Source organism: Lethenteron reissneri, chromosome 54, assembly GCF_015708825.2.
Source record: "Lethenteron reissneri isolate LAM-NWPU_2019-01 chromosome 54, ASM1570882v1, whole genome shotgun sequence".
Lineage (NCBI taxonomy): Eukaryota > Metazoa > Chordata > Hyperoartia > Petromyzontiformes > Petromyzontidae > Lethenteron > Lethenteron reissneri.
In genome coordinates, this window is record NC_083832.1 from 2,014,421 (window position 1) to 2,032,262 (window position 17,842).

At 53.8% G+C, this 17,842-nt stretch overlaps 1 protein-coding gene across 1 annotated transcript in view; it reads left to right on the plus strand.

Annotated features, from left to right (window-relative positions):
* Window positions 1–1,898, plus strand: part of LOC133356456 (twinfilin-2-like) — a 39,789-nt gene extending 37,891 nt beyond the window's left edge. The window contains exon 9 of the mRNA XM_061573989.1: window positions 715–1,898. Within this exon, the coding sequence (XP_061429973.1) occupies window positions 715–876 (162 nt within the window). The 3' untranslated portion in view covers window positions 877–1,898. The remainder of the gene's footprint in view (window positions 1–714) is intronic.
* The last annotated feature ends 15,944 nt before the right edge of the window (window positions 1,899–17,842 follow it).

The window sequence follows — 17,842 nt, forward strand, 5'->3', positions numbered from 1 at the left end:
GTGTGTGTGTGTGCGTGCGTGTGTGTGCGCGTGTGTGTGTGCGCGTGCGTGTGTGTGTGCGTGCGTGTGTGTGCGTGCGTGTGTGTGCGTGTGTGTGTGTGTGTGCGTGCGTGTGTGTGTGCGTGTGTGTGCGTGTGTGTGCGTGCGTGTGTGTGCGTGTGTGTGTGTGTGCGTGTGTGTGTGCGTGTGTGTGTGCGTGCGTGCGTGTGTGTGTGTGCGTGTGTGTGTGTGGAGCGGTGGGTGTAGCGGTTAGCCTGCTGCGAACCTGGTAATGCGAATTCGATTCCCACTCATGGCCAACGCCGGTGACGATCATCTGAACCCCGTCCTGGGCCTCCCGTAGGTTTGATACGGCCTCAAATGGGTACCTGGTGCGGTGTGTGAACATCGCCACTGGGGGAGACAAAGGAGGCCGGGCGTGGTGCCGGCGACCCACGCCCTCGTGTGCCGTGCCGGCCTTCATAGGAGCTGCTCGCTAACAGCACTTGCCCCAACAGTCTGTTAAGGCTACACGGGGGATATTTTTGTCTTTGTCTGCGTGTGTGCATGTGTGTGCGCGTACGGGTGCATGTCTGCGTGTGTGCGTCTTCATGTGTGTGTGTGTGCGTCTTCATGTGCGCGTGTGCACGTGTGTGTGCGCGTGTGTGTGCGCGTGTGTGTGTGTGCGTCTTCATGTGTGTGTGTGCGTGCGTGTGTGTGTGTGTGTGCGCTCAGATCGAGATCGAGGACCGCGACGAGCTGACGGAGGAGTTCCTCTACGAAGAGGTGCACCCCAAGCAGCACGCCTACAAGCCGGCCTTCGCCAAGCCCCGCGGCCCCACGGGGAAGCGCGGCGTCAAGAGGATCACCAAGAGCCCGGGGGAGGCCGACGACTAGGGGGGGGGGGGGGGGGTGGCGGGGGGTGAGCTGAACGACGAGGTGGCGGTGAGCAGGACGGGACGTTGCGGGGTCGTCGCGTGGGCGGCGGGGAAAGTTCGCGACCGGCGAGCCGTCTCGCTCGCGATCCGCGCCAGCGAAGCCGATCCTCGGCGCTCCGTCTCCCCGCGGCGGACGTGCCCGCCCCTCCCCCGCCCACCCCCGCGTGCGCGTTACCCTCGTGACACAATCGAGAGGCACCTTTTTCCGTAGAGATGTGGAATTTCCAAGGGCTGGCGATAGCGGGGGCCGGGGGGTGTGGTTGGAGCAACGGACGGAGACTTGACACAAATATCTTCTCTCCCTTCCCGCGGATCTCCGTGAACCCCAAATATCAGCCCGGCACCGCGCATCAATCAATGTCTGACGTTTTAATTCCGTCAAGTTTTTTTCCACCTATTTGAGTTTAACTTCGGTTCTGAATCGTAGGATTTGTTTTTCCCCTTCGTGTCCTCGTCTCGTGGAGGGCTTGTCGCTGGGATCGCGTTTTTATCATTTTTTATTTCCTGGAAGAAGAAAAATCATCGACAAGGCGAACCTTCGGCACGCACGCGTTCCTACGTTCCTGCGTGCGTGTATGCGTGCGTGCGTGTGTGTCTCCTATAACGCGGTTGGTGGTAGTTCCATGATGCGTGTAATGCACGGCCGAACAAAGACTGAGGCGCTGCGCGTGTGGGGTAGCATCATCGGAAGCATCTAGCAGCATCCCACTGCCCGGCGCCGCCACGCCGCTGCAGCCGTTACGGCACTCGCGAGCGTCGCACATCCGCGTCGTGAGCACAAGAAACGCGTTCCCTCGTTACATTCATCGCCGCGTGATATCGTCCAGATATCCGCGTCGTGAAAACAACACGCGGCATTATAGGAGAGCGGGCTGTGCGTGTTGCGAGTTCCGGGGGGCCGCCACCGCCCCCCCCCCCTCATACCTCCGCGTACGACGCACGGCGGTGACGACGAAGGGGAGCGGGGGGCGGTGGGGGGGGCGGTGGGGGGGGCGGTGGGGGGGGCGGTGGGGGGGGGCGGTGGGGGGGGGCGGTAGGGGGGGGCGGTGGGGGGGGCGGTGGGGGGGGCGGTGGGGGGGGGCGGTGGGGGGGGCGGAACGTCAGAAGACGTCCCTCGCCGGGGGCGACGGAGAGCGGCGACACGTCTCGAGTTTTCTCGGTTCCTCTCGGGGCGTTCCGCACCCGCCAGGGGACCCACCCGCCAGGGGACCCACCCGCCAGGGGACCCACCCGCCAGGGGACCCACCCGCCAGGGGACCCACCGCCGGCGAGCGACGTCCGTGGAGCCGATCCCCGCCCCTGGCGGCGCCGCCTCGCTGCGGATGGACCAGGCCTGCCACGGTCTGCCGGCTGGGTGGGTGGGTGAGGGGGGGGGGTTCCGGTTTCCCGGCCACGCTCACAAATTTGGTCGATGGGGGGGAGGGGGCAGGGGAGGGGGCAGGAGGCTTCTCGTGAATTGAAATGTGCCAAGGGGGGGGGGGAGGGGGCTGCTGAATCGTTTTGCTGGGGGGTGGCTTGGAAAGTTTTTAATTTCTGCCGATTTGGCACGAGCACACGCGTGTGTGCCGGTGCGTGCGTGTGTCTGTGTGCGTGCGTGTGTGTGTGCGTTCACGTGTGTTAGTGCACGCATGCGTAGGTGCGTGTGTACGCGTGTGTGTGTGCGTAAGTGCGTGTGGAGCGGTCGTGCATTCGGTTAACGCACAGCGCTATGAACCCTGCCAGCCCGAGTTCAATTCCCGCTCACAGCCATCATCAAATACCTGATCCGGTGCTGGGCCTCCTCTAGGCTTACTCGGCCTTATCCTTCATTGAGTACCTGGTGCGGTGTGTAAACATCAGCACTGGGGAGATAACGGTGGCCGAGCGTGATTCTGGACACACCATCCCCACTCTTGCCTCGTGTGCCGGCCTTGTGCTCGCTAACAGCGCTTGCCCCAGCAGCCCAGTGTACGCGACAACGGGGGATCTGTCTCTCGTATGTAGGTGGAACAAGAGATGGTGCACAGTTGAGTTCAAATTTAAACTAATCACGCATCAACAACGACACAAGCCGTGCGCTCGATTCGTAATGAGCAGGGACCGCCGCACTGCCGTGTTCAGACGACTTCTCAAATTCCCATCGGCAACTTCGCTCGCCTCCCCTTCACCACAGGACGACATTCGCCGCTGAGTGGTATGGACGTCACCATGGTGCCAGGCTGGGTGCGCTTCTGAGGCTGTCGCAGGGGGCGTGGAGAGTTCGCTCCCGCCAGGAGGTCGACTCGCTGAGACGACCGGCCGCTGCGCACCGCATCCCCCCTCCCAGCCACGCTCACCCACGCTCACCCCACACTCACCCCACACTCACTCACACTCACCCACACTCACCCACTCACACTCACCCCACACTCACCCACGCTCACCCCACACTCACCCACACTCACCCACTCACACTCACCCACACTCACCCACTCACGCTCACCCACGCTCACCCACGCTCACCCCACACTCACACTCACCCACGCTCACCCCTCGCTCACCCCACGCTCACCCCACGCTCACCCCACGCTCACCCCTCGCTCACCCCTCGCTCACCCCTCGCTCACCCCTCGCTCACCCCACGCTCACCCCTCGCTCACCCCACGCTCACCCACGCTCACCCCTCGCTCACCCCACGCTCACCCCTCCCTCACCCCTCGCTCACCCCACGCTCACCCCTCGCTCACCCCACGCTCTCGACGTGCACCGTGTTGGGGGGGGGGGTATCATTGCCGTGTGACGAGTAGAGCCTCTCCCTCCCGCCCGCCCGTGCGTCTGGTTCTGGAGTGTGGGAGCCCCGTCGTCGTCACCATCATCGTCGTCACCATCATCATCGTCGTCACCATCGTCTTCATCTTCACCATCGTCGTCGTCACCATCATCGTCGTCGTCACCATCATCGTCATCATCACCATCGTCATCGTCACCATCGTCATCATCACCATCGTCTTCAGCTTCACCATCGTCTTCATCTTCACCATCGTCGTCGTCACCATCATCGTCGTCGTCACCATCATCGTCGTCACCATCGTCATCGTCACCATCATCGTCGTCACCATCGTCTTCATCTTCACCATCGTCGTCGTCACCATCATCGTCGTCGTCACCATCATCGTCGTCACCATCGTCATCGTCACCATCATCGTCGTCACCATCGTCTTCATCTTCACCATCGTCGTCGTCACCATCATCGTCGTCGTCACCATCATCCATCGTCATCGTCACCATCACCATCGTCATCGTCACCATCGTCATCATCACCATCGTCTTCAGCTTCACCATCGTCTTCAGCTTCACCATCGTCGTCGTCACCATCATCACCATCGTCACGATCTTCATCATCGTCATCGTCACCATCATTAACACCATCATTAACACCATCATCGTCACCATCATTAACACCATCATCGTCGTCATCATCACTATCTTCATCATCGTCACCATTGTCACTATCTTCACCATCGTCGTCGCCCTCATCGTTGCCATCGTGTGCACAAAGATCAAACCTCCCACTCGCGCGTGATGATCGTCGCTACGCGACGTGCACTCTGTACAAAGGTGGACCGACTCTGCCGAACCTGCTGTGTCGCTCACAATGCAATAGATCAACAGAGGAAGAATAATTAGTATTTTCACATTTGTACGTTGTGTGTGTGTGTACGCGCCTGCCCATGTTTGTGTGTGTTCGTTGTTTGTGTCTTTGGCCGTGTGTAGTGGGGAGCGGCGGCGCAGCTGTTAACACACCGCACTGCGAAACCCGGCGACCCGAGTTCGATTCCCGCTCGTGGCCAACGTCGGTGACGAATATCTAAACAGGTCTTTGGCCTCCCCTAGGCCGACTCGGCCTCAAATGAGCGCCTGGTGCGGTGTGTAGACGTCATCACAGGGGAGACAAAGGCGGCCATGGAGTGGTGCTGACCACCCCACCCCCTCGTGTGCTGTGCCGGTCTTCATAGGTGCTCGCTAACAGCACTTGCCCCAACAGTCTGGTGAAGGCTATACGGGGGATGCTGTCTTGGTGAACCTGCCTGCCTGCCTGCCCGTGTGTGTCTGTGTGTGTGTCTGTGTGTGTGTCTGTGTGTGTCTGTGTGTGTGTCTGTGTGTGTCTGTGTGTGTGTCTGTGTGTGTGTGTCTGTGTGCGCGCGTGAGTGCCGTCTGTATTTTTGATGATCACCGATGCAAAGGGGGTGGGGAGGGGTGGTGACGATCGCTGCTGCCCCCCACCCGTTCCATTGACAACTAAAACCCGGACGTGGAATAATAAAATCAGTGAGGGTGCGCGGAGACGTTAACTCCCTCGCCTGGTACGCAGGAGGTCGTGGGTTCGATCCCGACCCTGACGACGCCTGCTGTCTGGAGTTTGCGGTGTCTCTCGCTCTCCCCGTGGCCGCGTGGATTTTTTCGTCCGGCACCTCCGGTTTTTTTTGCCTCCACGTTTAGAATCAACGTCACGGCGTTTACGAGTGTTTGGCTGCTGCTGTAAATTTCCCCGTGATGATGATGATGATGATCGGCCACTCTGCCAGGTCGCTTCTGAGAAAGAGCTACACAGCTCCGTGGGACCTTACCTGGTAGAATAAACAAAAACAGATCAAATATCTGGAGTTTGCAGTGTCTCTCTCTCTCCATGGCCGCGTAGATTTTTTTCTCCTCCGGGTCCGCCGTTTTATTTTTTGCCTCCATTTTCAGCGTCATGGCGTTGAGAGTATTTGCCTTTTGCGATGAATTTCCAGGTGCCGGTGACGAGCCACTTTCTTGAGCTATCATTGGTGATGGGCTGGTCGCTTCTGAGAAAGCGCCAAATCGCTCAGTTGGTTACCGTACCCGGTAAAATAAAACAAAAATGGTTTATAGTTGTTCAATGTGAGTATCAAGGGTGGGTTCACCATCATTAGGCATGGGTGGTGGTGGTGGTAGAACCATCCTGGGCCTCCCTGCCTCCCATAACTTAATCCAGCCCTGACCATCATCGTCGTCGTCACCGTTGTCCTCACCGGGTCTTCCACGACGTCAATCACCAGCTGCTTGGCACACACGTCACGGAAACTCGACGTCGCTTGTTCTGGGATGTCCCTGGCTCCCCCCCGGGGCCACTTAACGGACCATCGTGGTGGTGGTGGTGGTTGTGGTGGTGGTTGTGATGGTTGGTGTGGCCGGGTTGGTGGTGGTGTTTGTGTTGGTGTAGTCTGTTTACCCGAGTTGATCCGACGATGACCACTGAACTGTTACTGTTGTTGTTTGTGTTGTTTGTGTTGCGTCGCTTGACAATAACAGACTTCGTGTCGCTATATGTGGTGGTGGTGCTGGTGGAGGGAGAGCTGCTAATCACGCCTCTAATCTATGAATATGACGCGTTGTTAATTGAGAGAGAGAGAGATGAATGAGCGTCGCACTAGCTTTCATTTTGATTTATATATAAATCGTCTCGCAATAAAAATCTATAATAAATCAAGTGCACCGGCGTTTGGCTGTGATTTTGCTCGCGGCTCGAGGCACGAGGCTCGCGTGGACAGGGAAGCTGCGACGTGGGTCTCACGCGAACCTCGTGGAAGTGGGGACGTGGGTCTCGTGTGAGCGACTCAGAGATAGAGGGCGACTCAGAGAGAGACTCAGAGAGAGAGGACGACTCGGAGAGAGAGGTCTCGGAGATAGAGGGCGACTCGGAGAGAGGACGACTCGGAGAGAGAGGGCGACTCAGAGAGAGGACGACTCAGAGAGAGGGCGACTCAGAGAGAGAGGGCGACTCAGAGAGAGGGCGACTCAAAGAGAGAGGGCGACTCAGAGAGAGGTCGACTCAGAGAGGACTACTCAAAGAGGGCGACTCAGAGGCGCCAGGAGGAGGAGCGACAGACGAGGAGTGGGAAGGCAGCAGCAGCCACGCGGTGACGAGGAGCCGGCGCCACCCAACGATTGCTCTCCAAGCTCTGCGGTTCTCTACACATGAAGATGTTTTTTTACCATTTCATGAGTGTACACATGTGAGAGGAAACCCTCACACGTGCGAAGGGGTACCACTCGAAGGGGTACCACTCAAAGGGGTGCCACTCAAAGGGATGCCGCTCAAAGGGGTGCCACTCAAAGGGGTAACACTCAAAGGGGTGCCGCTCAAAGGGGTAACACTCAAAGGGGTGCCGCTCAAAGGGGTAACACTCAAAGGGGTGCCACTCAAAGGGGTGCCGCTCAAAGGGGTCAGCTCAAAGGGGTGCCGCTCAAAGGGGTACCACTCAAAGGGGTGCCACTCAAAGGGGTGCCGCTCAAAGGGGTGCCGCTCAAAGGGGTGCCGCTCAAAGGGGTACCACTCGCATGCAGACGGGACAGTAGAGCGGTTTGCCAGCGTTGTTGGTTCATGGTGAGCCTTCCCGCTGCTGGATGAGGCCCCCGAGTGTCGAGACCGGTCCAAACATGTTACTTTTGACACGTCACTTTTGACATGTCACTTTTGACATGTTACTTTTGACATGTCACTTTTGCCGAACCAAATGCTACCGAACTACTGCAATGCACTCCCAGGAGGAGGAAGTCGTGTAGCTGATGGGATGTGTACAACAACAACTTTATTTTTGTCTCTTTCATTTGGAGAGACACGCATGGATAGACGGCGTGGCTATAATGTAACGTACAGGGAGGCCTCTCCTTACGAACGTTAAGAGATACGAACAAACCTGGTCCGTATATCCAATTGTCCGTGAAGAATCAGTGGCATCTACATCTGCAGAACGTGAAGAACCAGTGGCATCTACATCTACAGTACGTGAAGAATCAGTGGCATCTACATCTGCAGTACGTGAAGAATCAGTGGCATCTACATCTGCAGAACGTGAAGAACCAGTGGCATCTACATCTGCAGTACGTGAATAATCAGTGGCATCTACATCTGCAGAACGTGAAGAACCAGTGGCATCTACATCTGCAGAACGTGAAGAATCAGTGGCATCTACATCTGCAGAACGTGAAGAATCAGTGGCATCTACATCTGCAGAACGTGAAAAACCAGTGGCATCTACATCTGCAGAACGTGAAGAACCAGTGGCATCTACATCTGCAGAACGTGAAGAATCAGTGGCATCTATATCTGCAGAACGTGAAGAATCAGTGGCATCTACATCTGCAGAACGTGAAGAACCAGTGGCATCTATATCTGCAGAACGTGAAGAATCAGTGGCATCTACATCTGCAGAACGTGAAGAACCAGTGGCATCTACATCTGCAGAACGTGAAGAACCAGTGGCATCTACATCTGCAGTACGTGAAGAATCAGTGGCATCTACATCTGCAGAACGTGAAGAACCAGTGGCATCTACATCTGCAGAACGTGAAGAACCAGTGGCATCTACATCTGTAGAACGTGAAGAACCAGTGGCATCTACATCTACAGAACGTGAAGAACCAGTGGCATCTACATCTGCAGAACGTGAAGAACCAGTGACATCTACATCTGCAGAACGTGAAGAACAAGTGGCATCTATATCTGCAGAACGTGGAGAACCAGTGGCATCTACATGTTCAGAACGTGAAGAACCAGTGGCATCTACATCTGCAGAACGTGAAGAACCAGTGACATCTACATCTGCAGAATGTGAAGAACCAGTGGCATCTATATCTGCAGAACGTGAAGAACCAGTGGCATCTACATCTACAGAACGTGAAGAATCAGTGGCATTTACATCTGCAAAACGTGAAGAACCAGCGGCATCTACATCTGTAGAACGTGAAGAACCAGTGGCATCTACATCTACAGAACGTGAAGAATCAGTGGCATTTACATCTGCAAAACTGAAGAACCAGTGGCATCTACATCTACAGAACGTGAAGAATCAGTGGCATTTACATCTGCAAAACGTGAAGAACCAGTGGCATCTACATCTACAGAACGTGAAGAATCAGTGGCATCTACAGGAGGTTATACAAATCTTACGAACAGACACCTCTGGAACCTAACTCGTTCGTAAGTCGAGGAGTCACTGTATTGTTAACGCAGATTAACGACTTTTGCTTGACAATCGCCACCACCAGAGGGAGCCATTGTCCCAGCGATAGTTGCAGTCGATTTTATTTCGTTTTACCAGGCGAGAGAACTGACAAGACCAGGACAAAGTCTCATTTGCAAGAACGAGTGAGTGGAGTGAATGATTGAGTGAGTGAGTGAGTGAATGATTGAGTGAATGATTGAGTGGGTGGGTAAGTGAATGGGTGAATGATTAAGTCAGTGAATGATTGAGCGAGTGGGTGAATGATTGAGTAAATGAGTGAATGATTGAGTGAGTGAATGATTGAGTGGGTGAATGTTTGAGTGAGTGAGTGAATGATTGAATGGGTGAATGATTGAGTGAGTGAATGATTGAGTGGGTGAACCATTGAGTGAGTGAATGATTTTGTGAGTGAATGATTGAGTGGATGAGTAAGTGCATGAGTAAGATTCTTGCCGTGGTACGGGTTAGAGAAGAGATGGAGTGATGTGGTGCAAGAAGACGTGGAGCTGAGTGGACTTGCCGATGACTGGTACCAGCGGTGTCAAGATCGGCCTCTGTGGAGGAGGAGGCTCGTGAAGGACGCTACTGGGCAGTTGGAGGCAGTCGCCCTCCAGCAACAAAGGAGGGCGGAGGAGCGACGCTCACAACGAGCGGAGCGCCCCCCACCGCCCGCCCGCATGCATGCATAAGGTTTCCATTGTTGCCAACCCCTTACGGTTTACCCCGTATTCTTGTACAGGGAAATTGCGTTTTCAGGTCCATACGGCGTACAGACGTTTCAATTCGGGCAAAAAAACTATTTGTGTCTATTTGTTTGTGTTTCTCCCTTGTGATGGGACTTTGTCGGATGAACGTTGAGATTTATGAGGGCACGGGGTGACCAATAAGGTTTGTAATACCGGTAGGAACCTCCTGGTTACACCAGCCCACTGGGGATTATTGTGTCCGTCCGTCGTGCAGGGAGGGGCTGGGTGGGGATGGAGGGGCTGGGTGGGGAGGGGAGGGGAGGGTGGGGAGGGGCTGGGTGGGGAGGGTGGGGCTGGGTGGGAGGAGTGGGGCTGGGTGGGGGGTGGAAGGGGTGGGGCTGGGTGGGGAGGGGCTGGTCACCCCGTGGTGCCCTTATAAAACTCAACGTTTAACCTACTCACGCCGGCTTGTGCCCGCTCTCACAGTCGGCCATATTTGCGGAATACACCACGCCGCCGTTGACCCTGGCCATTGACCGAGCAACCCAACGTTCCTACCAGCTTCTTCCGCAGGAATGTGTTAAGTTCGGGGCAATGATATTGGGTTGACAGCTGTTGGTTTCTCGCGATGCTCCCGTTTACTGCCGCACGGACACACAACTCAAGTCCTTGAGTTGGCCCAACGTCCCCAATAGAGGACCGCAGAGCGTGGGCAAATTATTGGCTGTAGCTTTCCGCTGTGTGGGTTTTTCCGTGCCTCTGAGTCATCCCTCCTCTCTCTCTCCTTGTCTCTCCGAGCGAGTGAGTGAAGCACATTCGTGGGCGTGATATAAATTCAATGCTTTCATTATTATTATAATTATTATTATTGGGCAGGAAATCACGTCGGCTTCATAATGCGATGGCCAAATCAAAGGCGGCCGCCACCGCCGAGGAGGGTACATCGCCCTGTGTTCCTCGACATGCTAATGCGGTCTCCCTCTCTCTCTCTCGGCGCCGTGCAATTATGATGATGATGATGTTGATGCTGCTGCTGTGTTTTTGTAGCGGGCTCCGTGTCCCCTGGAAACGCACGCGTCAGACAAGCGTTCAACTTTGAACTGTGCGGGTCTCCGGGCCTTGTTGAGGGAGAGGACTTCTACCCTAATGCCGTTCGCCTCCCCTGGTGCCCCATTAATACAAGGTCCGATAGTCGATTGAGAAGCCACTGAGCAGCAGAAAATCGTCGATTGAGAAGCCACTGAACTACAGTAGATCATCGATTGTGAAGCCAGTGAACTACAGTAGATCATCGATTGTGAAGACACTGAACTACAGTAGATCATCGATTGTGAAGCCAGTGAACTACAGTAGATCATCGATTGTGAAGACACTGAACTACAGTAGATCATCGATTGTGAAGACACTGAACTACAGTAGATCATCGATTGTGAAGCCACTGAACTGCAGTAGATCATCGATTATCCGGCGGCTTCGGGAGGGAGGAATGGAGGGGGGGGGGTGCTGGATTTTAAAGAAACTCCCGATAATCACTACATCATCGTCATTTTAAAATAGCTTATTTTTTGCACGTTCTTGTTATATGACATTATGCTTTTAGTGAGTTTAACACGTCAGCTTTCGCGACCGATGTTCTTTATATTCCAGCTGGGTTTACTCTCCAACGAATTGGCAAGTTTTGCTGACGTGACACAACGCTTACTACTAATTGGCTGTTTCGCGTGGTGGCGGCTTTAACGACACATTTATATTCATGCGATATAACCAAGACAAACCTCTATTATGGATGTTTGTAAGTGTTATTATTTGTTTGTAGTGTGATATATTTGTTTGCGATATGAAATTGGCATAAATAGACAAAATAAACAGCCTACTTTAAAACAAAGTAGCTGCATTTACTGCACCGTGTTTACCCCTCCAAGACTCTGCATGGGGTGATCTATGAAGTGCAGTATTTTCATTGTGTAACTTGTATGTAGTGTGTAATGTATTGTTAATAATATTTAACACTGGAATCAAGCATAGCTACTGTTGTTTTGTCACACACACACGGTGCCAATAGCCGGACTGGTTACAGCCTGTGGATCGGTTTTTTGCCGGATCAGCCGCATAATGTTGGAAGCCGCCTGGTAATCGGGCGCTTGATCACCGGTGATCACTGTAGCTACAGTGATCACCGGTGATCACTGTAGCTACAATAATAATAATGAAGTCAAACATGTTTAATCAAGGAGTGCTACGCTTAGTCGTACCACGACTCGTTATCAGGAGGGTACTGCTGCTGCTGCTGCCCCTGCTGCAATGAGGTCTTATTTGTAAGATGTTCTCAGCCGATTGATGACGAGTTACGTTGATTATTATTATTCATAACTAGCTTTACAAGCCGGCTTCGCCCGAGACTTGGATTCTTGTCTTGGATTAACACGCGGCCTACGCGGAGGGTAGGGGGTGCGTGACGTCAGCAGGCACACTGCGTGACGTCAGCAGGCACACTGCGTGACGTCAGCAGGCACACTGCGTGACGTCAGCAGGCACACTGCGTGACGTCAGCAGGCACACTGCGTGACGCTGCCGCATGCGGGTGACATCACAGATGTGACGTCACCGCTCACTTGCCGTGCAAAATATATCCATTATTGTGCCCCCCCCCCCCCCCCAAAAAAATACAAAAGTCTATTTTTATACTTTTTGCATTGTGTACACTCTGGAATCTACCCACATGCCAAATTTCAAGTTTGTTGCATGTTGGGAAGCATGCTCAACGTTTCGAAGGGACACACATTCACAAATTTCCCTTTTACAGTGAGGAAAAAAGCATTTGATCCCCTGCTGATTTTGTACGTTTGCCCACTGACAAAGAAATGATCAGTCTATAATTCTAATGGTAGGTTTATTTGAACAGTGAGAGACAGAATAACAACAACAAAATCCAGAAAAACGCATGTCAAAAATGTTATAAATTCATTTGCATTTTAATGAGGGAAATAAGTATTTGACCCGCCCTCTCAATCAGAAAAATTTCTGGCTCCCAGGTGTCTTTTCTACAGGTAATGAGCTGAGATTAGGAGCACACTCTTAAAAGGAGTGCTTTGTTACCTGTATATAAGACACCTGTTCACAGAAGCAATCAATCAGATTCCAAACTCTCCACCATGGCCAAAACTAAAGAGCTCTCCAAGGATGTCAGGGACAAGATTGTAGACATACACAAGGCTGGAATGGGCTACAAGACCATCGCCAAGCAGCTTGGTGAGAAGGTGACAACAGTTAGCGCGATTATTCGCGAATGGAAGAAACACAAAAGAACTGTCAATCTCCCTCGGCCTGGGGCTCCATGCAAGATCTCACCTCGTGGAGTTGCAATGATCATGAGAACGGTGATGAATCAGCCCAGAACTACACGGGAGGATCTTGTCAATGATTTCAAGGCAGCTGGGACCATAGTCACCAAGAAAACAGTTGGTAACACACTACGCCGTGAAGGACTGAAATCCTTCAGCGCCCGCAAGGTTCCCCTGCTCAAGAAAGCACATATACATGCCCGTCTGAAGTTTGCCAATGAACATCTGAATGATTCAGAGGACAACTGGGTGAAAGTGTTGTGGTCAGATGAGACCAAAATGGAGCTCTTTGGCATCAACTCAACTGGCCGTGTTTGGAGGAGGAGGAATGTTGCCTATGATCCCAAGAACACCATCTCCACCGTCAAACATGGAGGTGGAAACAGTATACTTTTCGGGTGTTTTTCTGCTAAGGGAACAGGACAACTTCACCGCATCAAAGGGACGTTGGACGGGGCCATGTACCGTCAACTCTTGGGTGAGAACCTCCTTCCCTCAGCCAGGGCATTGAAAAGGGGTCGTGGATGGGTATTCCAGCATGACAATAACCCAAAACAAAGGAGTGATACTCTTAGTTCTTTCGGTAAAGTCACGTAGGTAAAAAATGAAATAAAAATTAATACAAATAAAAACAATAAAATCACGACGTTTCGGAGGCAACACAAGCTTCCGTCTTTTTTTGCTGTGACAGCTTCACCTGAAGACGGAAGTTTGTGTTGCCTCCGAAACGTCGTGATTTAATTTTTTATTATTTTAATTTCATTTTTTACCTACGTGACTTTACCGAAAGAACTAAGAGCATGAATCCTTGCAGTCACGAAAGCTTCAAATCTAGAACAAAGGAGTGGCTCAAGAAGAAGCACATTAAGGTCCTGGAGTGGCCTAGCCAGTCTCCAGACCTTAATCCCATAGAAAATCTGTGGAGGGAGCTGAAGGTTCGAGTTGCCAAACGTCAGCCTCGAAACCTTAATGACTTGGAGAAGATCTGCAAAGAGGAGTGGGACAAAATCCCTCCTGAGATGTGTGCAAACCTGGTGGCCAACTACAAGAAACGTCTGACCTCTGTGATTGCCAACAAGGGTTTTGACACCAAGTACTAAGTCATGTTTTGCAGAGGGGTCAAATACTTATTTCCCTCATTAAAATGCAAATCAATTTATAACATTTTTGACATGCGTTTTTCTGGATTTTGTTGTTGTTATTCTGTCTCTCACTGTTCAAATACACCTACCATTAAAATTATAGACTGATCATTTCTTTGTCAGTGGGCAAACGTACAAAATCAGCAGGGGATCAAATACTTTTATCTCTCACTGTATGTTTGTTGAACTTCTTTCGCACCATACTCTTTGTTTTTTTTTGTAAAGTCACGTAGGTAAAAAAGCAAAATAAATTAAATCACGAGTTTCGGAGGCAACACAAGCTACCGTCTTCAGGTGGAACCGTCAAAATTGCTGTATCAAGTAACACAGCAAAATTGCTGTATCACTTGATACAGCAAAATTGCTGTATCACTTGATACAGCAATTTTGCTGTGACGGTCCACCTGAAGACGGAAGCTTGTGTTGCCTCCGAAACGTCGTGATTTAATTTATCTGCTTTCTTTTTTTACCTACGTGACTTTACCGAAAAAAACAAAGAGTATGGACCCTTGCAGTCAGTCACGAAAATTTCAAATCTAGAATTCTTTCGCACCCTACGTAGCCAACCGTGCTAATCGGAGTAGCGGGAAATCGGATGTTGGTGCAGGGTTTAACGACGCATTTATATTCACGCACTCTAACCCAAATAAACCTTTCGTTACGAATATTGGTCGCGAAAGCCAATGTATGACGTGTTAAACGTGTTAAATGGTAATATGTTAGCCAAGTATGCGAACGCGACAACTTCATTCACCGGCCGTGTCGGGTGGAGGAGGGTGTATGACACACATTATACTCACGCGATCCGACGGAATAGAAAAATAACTTATTAATCACGTGACCCGCTTGGGGAGGCGTTCATCCAGCAGTGGATTGACCATGGCAAGAGGCGCCGCGGTGGCGAGATGTTAAACAACTCCCTCGCCTGGTAAGCGGCAGTCATGGGTTCGATCCCAACCCTGACGCCGGCTGCTGTGTATTTGGAGTTTGCATATCACTCTCTCTCTCCCCGTGGTCGCGTGGATTTGTATCCGGGTGCCTCCCGTTTTTCCCTCCACATTTAGAAAAATTACTTTAAAGTATACGGCTGCCATACATTTCCACACGTGATAAGTCACTTTGTTGAGCCATCATTTGTTGATGGTCGGGTCACTTCTGAAAAATAAGTTAATAATTTTAGGGGGTTATACCTGGTAAAATAAACAAAAACAGTGTTAGTTGTATGTGTATACATGTTAAGTGATGTGTTTAGCTTTCCTACACTTTGCACTCCTATCCTGTTTGTGTAACTGTTTGTTGTGTGGGGGCCGACGCCGCCCCACCGCCCTCGCCAGGCAGGTGGAGCGCAACGTTTGCCCCCTCCACTCCCTCCTCCACTCCCTCCTCCTCCACTCCCTCCCCCTCCCCTCCCTCCTCCTCCCCTCCCTCCTCCTCCACTCCCTCCCCCTCCCCTCCCTCCTCCTCCACTCCCTCCCCCTCCACTCCCTCCTCCTCCACTCCCTCCTCCTCCACTCCCTCCCCCTCCCCTCCCTCCTCCTCCCCTCCCTCCTCCTCCACTCCCTCCCCCTCCCCTCCCTCCTCCTCCACTCCCTCCCCCTCCACTCCCTCCCCCTCCACTCCCTCCTCCTCCACTCCCTCCCCCTCCACTCCCTCCTCCTCCACTCCCTCCTCCTCCACTCCCTCCCCCTCCACTCCCTCCTCCACTCCATCCTCCTCCACTCCCTCCTCCTCCACTCCCTCCCCCTCCCCTCCCTCCTCCTCCACTCCCTCCTCCTCCACTCCCTCCCCCTCCCCTCCCTCCTCCTCCACTCCCTCCTCCACTCCCTCCTCCTCCACTCCCTCCTCCTCCACTCCCCCCCCCCTCCACTCCCTCCTCCACTCCCTCCTCCTCCACTCCCTCCTCCTCCACTCCCTCCTCCTCCACTCCCTCCCCCTCCACTCCCTCCTCCACTCCCTCCTCCTCCACTCCCTCCTCCACTCCCTCCCCCTCCACTCCCTCCTCCACTCCCTCCTCCTCCCCTCCCTCCTCCACTCCCTCCTCCTCCACTCCCTCCCCCTCCACTCCCTCCTCCACTCCCTCCTCCTCCACTCCCTCCTCCACTCCCTCCTCCTCCACTCCCTCCTCCTCCACTCCCTCCCCCTCCACTCCCTCCTCCCCTGCTCCTCCACTCCCTCCTCCACTCCCTCCCTCCTCCACTCCCTCCTCCTCCACTCCCTCCCCCTCCACTCCCTCCTCCCCTCCCTCCTCCTCCACTCCCTCCCCCTCCACTCCCTCCTCCACTCCCTCCTCCTCCACTCCCTCCTCCACTCCCTCCCCCTCCACTCCCTCCTCCACTCCCTCCTCCTCCCCTCCCTCCTCCACTCCCTCCTCATCCACTCCCTCCCCCTCCACTCCCTCCTCCCCTCCCTCCTCCTCCACTCCCTCCTCCTCCACTCCCTCTTCCACTCCCTCCTCCTCCACTCCCTCCTCCACTCCCTCCCCCTCCACTCCCTCTTCCCCTCCCTCCTCCTCCACTCCCTCCTACGAACCCAGTCACTCAAACGTCCTACCACGCACCTCGAAGCTGTACTCACGGCGTCACACGGACGCTGTGAGAGTCGGGGGGAGAAGGACCAGAGAAAACTTTACCTATCACTGCCTCGTAGCAGCACTCGCTGGCATCACACGGATGCTGCGAGCGGCTCGAAGAGGCAAGACGGCAGGGAGTGGGTCTTGACGGCCCGGAGGTTGAAGACAAGAGAGATAAATCGTCCCGGGCTACTCTTTTATTCTCTTAACTTCAAAGGCCCGGGGTGCCATTGTACCGCGCGGTCAATCGTGCGCTTACCTGTGGTTACCCCCCCCCCGCCCCCCCCGTTACCGTGTCCTCCCTCGAGTGCTGCGCGGCGGCGGCGGCCACCCGTTGTCCCTCGTTGCCCCTTGTCTGGAAGGGCTCTTGCGCTTTTGCTTGCTAAATATTCCGCCCTCCGTCTTCCCCCCAGTGTTGTAAATAACTCATTGCAGTTGGCCCAGGGAACCTTTTATTTCTGCGCACACACAATTTTAAACCAATTTTATGGGCATCGCAATGTCACCTGCCCTGCGAGGGTCGGCCAATCTCCTGGCACCGGGAAACCGTGGGACTTCACCCTCTAGTGGCCCTTCGGATTAAAACCCGATGTGCCAGGCAATCCCCTGCCAGGACACTCCAGTGTGTGCGCGTGTGTGTGTGCGTGTGTCTAGGCAAAACAACCTCCTACCTCCTCGCGGTGCCGGACGGGCAACACTGTCGTGGACAGCGCTGTGGGGGGAGGGCCAATGCCTCATTGGCCTCTCCCCTCATGGCGTCTGTGACCACCACAGTGGCTAAACGGGGGCTTTGGATGGGTGCAAGGGGATGGTAATCCCTCCACCTTCAATTTATTACCACGAAACTACGAATTAAACATAAACCTGTAACAAATAAGCTTGTGCCGGAGGCCCCGGGGGGACAGGCGTCTATGACATCTCCTGGCCAAACCCCAATTGGCGAAGCCAGGAGATTGAATCTTCACCATCGGGGCTCCTCCAGAAACAACGAAAAGCCATTACGGATGGCCACGTGGAATGTTCGAACGCTCACTGCGGAGGAGAGGCTGCCACTCCTTTGTCGGGAGCTGGACCGATACCGCCTGGATCTCTGTGGCATTCAGGAGGTCCGGTGGACCGGTTCTGGCTCCTGCCACCATGAGGGGTGGGCAGTCCTCTACTCGGGGCAGGAGACTGCCAAACAACAGGGTGTGGCTCTT